At 37.7% G+C, this 6,691-nt stretch overlaps 1 protein-coding gene across 5 annotated transcripts in view; it reads left to right on the forward strand.

Annotated features, from left to right (window-relative positions):
- The window catches only part of XPO1 (exportin 1), a 53,314-nt gene extending 51,968 nt beyond the window's left edge, over positions 1-1,346 (forward strand). For 4 of the 5 annotated variants that reach the window (XM_014532058.1, XM_005884575.2, XM_014532059.1 and 1 more), the window contains one exon: positions 298-1,337. In XM_014532058.1, the coding sequence (XP_014387544.1) occupies positions 298-444 (147 nt within the window). In that variant the 3' untranslated portion in view covers positions 445-1,337. Of the gene's footprint in view, positions 1-297 lie in introns of all 5 variants that reach the window. The other variant, XM_014532061.1, reaches the window with a different exon arrangement.
- The last annotated feature ends 5,345 nt before the right edge of the window (positions 1,347-6,691 follow it).

Here is a 6,691-nt window from a genome sequence, read left to right on the forward strand (position 1 = left end):
GGCTGCCTCCTGCAGGACCCCTACTTGGGATCAAGCCCGCAATTCAACCCGGGCATGTGCTGTGACTGGGAATTGAACCATGACCTCCTGGTTCATAGGTTGATGCTCAAATTCTGTGCACCACCTTCGGTGTTTAATTCAGACACATAATACTGAAATTTAAACCCAACCAATTGATGGAAAAATTATATCCCTTGTGTAAACAGGAAATATGCTTATTTCCACCTTTCCCCGAAAAAAAACTATTTGTTTTTCATAACACACTTATGTTGACCTTTCAACTATCTGCTTTCACAGGAGTTTGCAGGTGAAGATACATCTGACCTGTTTTTGGAAGAAAGAGAAACAGCCCTCCGACAGGCTCAGGAAGAGAAACATAAACTTCAAATGTCTGTCCCTGGCATCCTTAATCCACATGAAATTCCAGAAGAAATGTGTGATTAAAATGGGAAGTCATGCTGGGGTTTGATTTTTCTCTGCAACTTTTGTTAGCAGAAGAAAACAGCATCTGGATATTTGTCGACCAAAATGATGCCAATTTGTAAATTAAAATGTCACCTAGTGGCCCTTTTTCTTATGTGTTTTTTGTATAAGAAATTTTCTGTGAAATACCTTCCATTGTTTAAGCTTTTGTTTTGGTCATCTTTATTTAGTCTGCATGAAGTTGAAAATTAAGGCATTTTTTAAAATTCTACTTCATGCCCATCTTGTGGCTAGGATGGGGGAGGAGGCAAATCCGATTTGAACATATACTTGTAAATTCTAATGCAAAATTATACAATTTTTTTTCTGTAAACTACCAATTTTTAATTAGGGAGCATTTTCTTTCTAGCCTGTATTTCAGTCTAGAAGAAAAATAATGAGTAAAACAAATTGCATTGTTAAAAGGATTATAGTGCTGCATTGTCAGAAGTTAGCACCTCTTGGACGGAATTGTTTGTCTAGACTACATGTATTACAAGTCTGTATGGCAAGTTTGCAGCAAGATCATGTGCATATCATCCCATTGTAAAGCAACTTCAAAAATATGTGAACACAGTTAGTTATTTTTACACAGTTCTTTTTGTTTTTGTGTGTGTGTGCTGTCGCTTGTCGACAACAGCTTTTTGTTTTCCTCAATGAGGAGTGTTGCTCATTTGTGAGCCTTCATTAACTCGAAGTGAAATGGTTAAAAATATTTATCCTGGTAGAATAGGCTGCATCTTTTTAACAACTCATTAAAAAACAAACAACAAAACTGGCTTTTGAGATGACTTATACTAATTTACATTGTTTACCAAGCTGTAGTGCTTTAAGAACACTACTTTAAAAAGCAAAATAAACTTGGTTTACATTTATTTTCCCTTTAATGGCTCAAAATTATTCCTACATTAATGAAAGGGGTTATTTGTGTTTAGGTATTTCATTTTAAAATGATGTGTGCAACATGTTGACATGCAAATATTTCTGAAGTGCCTGGGAGTAAAAGCAGTTTATATATAAAGTTAATATGCTCAGATACCTTCTGTTCCCAAGAATCAAATTTCTTATTTGATACATTTTACCTTTGTTTGTGATTAAAGGGAGTGAGTGTCTTATGTCCTGGTTAGGAGATCAGTCTAATGAAGAATGAGAACCCAGGTGTACAAACTACTACAAATATTGTTTTTTATATTTTTAAAATTGATTTTTTTGAGAGACAGAGGGAAAAATATTGATGTGAGAGCATAATATCAGTCATCTGTTTTCTCAGGCCCCCTGTCAGGGATCAAGCCTGAAAACTGGGCAAGTGCCCTTACCAGGAATTGAACCAGCAACCTTCTGTGCACAGGATAACAGCCACACTTGGCCAGGGCCAGATATTCTTGATTTGTGTTCTTGTGAAATGTAACCCTTAGAATTAGAAGTAAGTGGACGGAAGGGGAAATGTATACAGGGCCTATAAAACACAAAAAAGGGTAGAGAAGGGAATACAAAAAGGAAACCAGCTGGGGTGAACTTGTTTCCAGAGGATAAACTAGATTAAAGCTTAAGCACTTAAAGGACCTCATGTTACTTGGAGAATTAGCAATTTTGTATAATTGCCATCTTCCTAACAAGTTTGTGGCAATACTGCCATTTCAATAGAATATAATCCTGCTTAAAGCAATTTGTTTCTAAAACAGCAAATGGTAAGGATTTAAATGTATTCAAAGAGAAATATTGGAAGATTTTTAAAGTTTCAGCTTTGTTCAACTCTTTGGCTGTGTTATTAACTATTGGCGTATGACTAAAAATATGTTTTAAGGGGCCCTGGCCGGTGTTCCTTAGTGGACCAAAATGTCTTGAGTTTGATTCCGGATCAAAGGCACGTACTTGGGTTGTGGGTTAGCTCCCCACCCCTGGTGAAGTACATGGGGGAGGCAACCAGTCAATGTGTCTCTTTCACATTGGTGTTTCTTCTCCCATCCATTCTCTAAAAAGTGATGGGGGAAAATATCCTCAGGAGAGGTTTAACAAAACTTTTTTAAAAATAGGTTTTAAGGTGGTTTTTTTTTAAGTACTTTGTTTTTGTTTTTAATACTCACCCAAGGATATTTTTCCACTGATTTTTAGTGAGAGAGAGAGACGTAGATTGGTTCCCTCCAACCAGGGCCCAGGCCAGGGAGGAACCTGCAACCAAGGTACATGCCCTTAACCGTATTTGAGCCTGGGACCTTTCAGTCCGCAGGCCAATGCTCTATCCAGTGAGCCAAACTGTCTAGGGCAGTAATGGCGAACCTATGACACACGTGTCAGAGGTGACACGCGAACTCATTTTTTTGGTTGATTTTTCTTTGTTAAATGGCATTTAAATATATAAAGTAAATATCAAAAATATAAGTCTTTGTTTTACTATGGTTGCAAATATCAAAAAATTTCTATATGTGACACGGCACCAGAGTTAAGTTAGGGTTTTTCAAAATGCTGACACGCCGAGCTGAAAGGTTCGCCATCACTGGTTTAGGGCTTAAGTGGTTTTCTTGAATCAGGTAAGAGTTTAGGCCTTGATGGCTTGCCCTATTTCAATTAGTTATATAAAATACATATTGTTTATAATGTTTGTAACTTTTCAACAATGGTCATGTATAATGTTCTTATCTTCCTACAGCTCCACAGGACTCTTTTTTTTTTTTTTAAATATATTTTATTGATTTTTTACAGAGAGAAAGGGAGAGAGAGAGTCAGAAACATCGATGAGAGAGAAACATCGATCAGCTGCCTCCTGCACATCCCCCACCGGGGATGTGCCCGCAACCCAGGTACATGCCCTTGACCGGAATCGAACCTGGGACCTTTCAGTCCGCAGGCCGACCCTCTATCCACTGAGCCAAACCGGTTTTGGCTCCACAGGACTCTTGATATGTTCGGGATGTTGCAAGAAACCAAGCTTTGGGTTGGGAACCAGGATAGTCCAACTTTTAATTAATGTTTGGCAACCGTGGATTCCACCACTGCCAAAAGCAAATTTATATCACAAATGAATTAAGGGTAATTACAGCTGTAAGCAAAAAGGGTATCACTTCTTTGAGGTTTAAAATATATTAACCTCACATATTCAAGGGTAATTCATAGATTAAACTAGAAACATAAGATTTAAGTGTTTTTATATAAAGTGAATCTCATCAGAGGTCCCATGATTCTATTCCGCAGTTCAATCCCTGCCTGAAGATTATTTTGTGGGAGTATTTATTGAGCAAAAATATTTGACCAAAACTGTAGAAACCATTCGTGGTAACAACTTAAATCCTAGATGGGAAGTTTCTTGCTCAATTAAATGTTAATCATATTTGGGTCAGCCTCAATGTATTTGACAGCAAACGCCATTTTAGCTTTTTGGCATACTGCTATTTAACTCATAATGAGATATTGTTTCAATTGTCAGAAATTACAAAGTATAATTGGAATTGTCTTACTAATAAATAGTAAGAGGGTGTGGATCCTAGTCTAGGTATTTACTGGGTCTGACCTTACCTAAAGCTGTTGGCTATAATATTTGATAGTATTGCTACTTAAAATTGTCTTCCAAAGGATAGTTCAACATCAAAATAAGTTGTTACTCTTTATGTAAAAAGACAGATGTAGCGGATATAAACTTGATATTAAGAAGGAAATCCTCGTTGGAAGGATAACCATAATGCTGCTTTTTTTCTATTTTTTTTTTTCAAAGTGGCAACCAAATTTTTTTTGCAACCAAGGGCGCTCCTCATAAGCTCTGCAAAGAATTATCTACCAAATGCAATTTTATAAGTGGAACAGATTAATTACATTTTAAAAAGAGGTAACCAGTTCGTACATTTCACACAAGTATCATAAATACATATTCAGTTAAAAGTATTCTCCCGTTAAAAAAACTTATTGAGCCTTGCCAGTTTGTATAGAGCTTAGGCCTGCCAACTGAAGGGTCCCAAGTTAATTCCAGTGATGTCACATGCCCGGGTTGCTGGCTCGATCCTGGTAGGGGGCATGCAGGAGGCAGCCTATCAATGATTCTCATTGATGTTTCTATCTCCCTCTCTTTAAGATCAATAAAAGTATATTTTTTTTTAAATTTTTTTGAATTTATTGTGATGACATTAATAAAATATAAGCTTCAGGTGTGCAATTCTATAACACATCACCTATATGTTGTTTTGGGTGTTCACAGTCCCAAGTCAAGTCTCCTATCACCATTTATCTCCCCTTTACTCTCTTCTACATCCCTCAACCCTCCTTTCCCTCTGGTAATCATACTGTTGTCCATGTCTCAGCGCTTTGTTCTTAATCGCTTCAACTTTTAGCCCCGAAACCCTCTTAACAGCTGTCACTGTTCCCTCTGAGTCTGTTTATACTTGGTTAGTTTAGTTTGTTCATTAGATTCCACATGAGTGATATATGATGCTCTGACTGGCTTATTTCACTTCGCATAATATTCTTCATTCATGCTATCGGAAAAGGTAATAGTATTCCACTATGTAAATGCACCCACAACTTTTTTAATCCACTCATCTGATGGGCCTTTAGGCTGCTTCCAAGTCTTGGCTATTGTTAACACTGCAATGAACATAGGCGTACATACATTCTTTTGAATAGTGCTTGGGGGTTTTTACATATATTTCCAGGGTGTAATTACTGGGACATCAGGCAGTTCCATTTTTAATTTTTTGAGGTAACTCCATTTCCATAATGGCTGCACCAATCTGCATTACCACCAACAGTGCACGAGAGTTCCTTTTTCTCCACATCTTTGCCAACAACATACGTTGATTTATTGATAATAGCTATTCTGGCAGATGTTCAGTCATTTCATTATGGGTTTAATTTACATTTCTCTGATGACTAGTGACATTAAGTATTTTTTCATGTGTCTATTGGCTGTATGTCCTCTTTGGAGAAGTGTATTCAGATCTTTTGCCCATTTTATAAGATTGTTTTTGGTGTTGGGTTGCATAAGTTTCATAGGTTTTGGATAACCCCTTATCTGCTGTATCATTGGTGAATATGTTCACCCATTCAGTTGGTTGTTTTCATTTTGTTCATGGTTTTATTTTTATTGATTTTAGAGAGGGAGAGAGAAACATCAATGATGAGAATCATTGATCAGCTGCCTCCTGCACACCCCCTACTGGGGATCAAGCCCACAATCCAGGCATGTACCCTGACCAGGAATCAAACCCTTATCTGGTTCATAGGTCAATGCTCAACCACTGCTTTTTAAATAAAGCAGTAAGTAAACCAAGTATGAGTTTGTCTTCACAGGCTATTCTTAACCCCACTTGTGTCGAATCTACTTTGGTAGGACTACCTGGAATGCAGGCATTTCATGACATGATAGCAACAGAGATAGGCAAGGATGGAGTTTGAAAGAAAAATATAGAATGTTGAGAAGAACTAATTAGTCTGACTTACTCATATGTATTGGATTTTCCTCCAGAAATGTTGCCAGCAGAATTCATTCTGTCACAATGTGAAGACAAGTCTTCAAGAAAAAGAGTTTCGCCCTAACCGGTTTGGCTCAGTGGATAGAGCGTCAGCCTGCGGACTGAAGGGTCCCAGGTTCGATTCAGGTCAAGGGCATGTACCTTGGTTGCAGGCACATCCCTAGTAGGGAGTGTGCAAGAGGCAGCTGATCGATGTTTCTCTCTCATGGATGTTTCTAACTCTCTAACCCTCTCCCTTCCTCTCTGTAAAAAAATCAATAAAATATATTTTAAAAAAGAAAAAGAGTTTCATAAAATATGGTCACATTGCCCTAACCGGTTTGGCTAAGTGGATAGAGCATCAGCCTGCGGACTGAAAGGTCCCAGGTTCGATTCCGGTCAAGGGCATGTACCTTGGTTGTGGGCACATCTCCAGTGGGTGGTGTGCAGGAGGCAGCTGATCGATGTTTCTCTCTATCCCTCTCCCTTCCTCTCTGTAAAAAAAATCAATAAAATATATATTTTTAAAAATATGGTCACATAAAGCAATGAACTGATTTTGGTTCTGTGATTAAGAAGTTCATGGATGGCCCTAACTGGGTTTTTTTTTATTGCTTAAAGTATTACAAAGGGTATTACATATGTCTCCTTTTTCCCCCCGCCCTTGACAATCCCCTGGCCTCCCCTACCCCCAATGATTCGCATTATTGATGCTTCTATGTCTCTCTCCCTCTCTGAAATCAATGAAAATACTTTTATTTTTAAAAAGTTTATGGATAAAGCTCTGGATTATA

This window comes from Myotis brandtii, unplaced genomic scaffold (assembly GCF_000412655.1).
Source record: "Myotis brandtii unplaced genomic scaffold, ASM41265v1 scaffold84, whole genome shotgun sequence".
Taxonomy (NCBI): domain Eukaryota; kingdom Metazoa; phylum Chordata; class Mammalia; order Chiroptera; family Vespertilionidae; genus Myotis; species Myotis brandtii.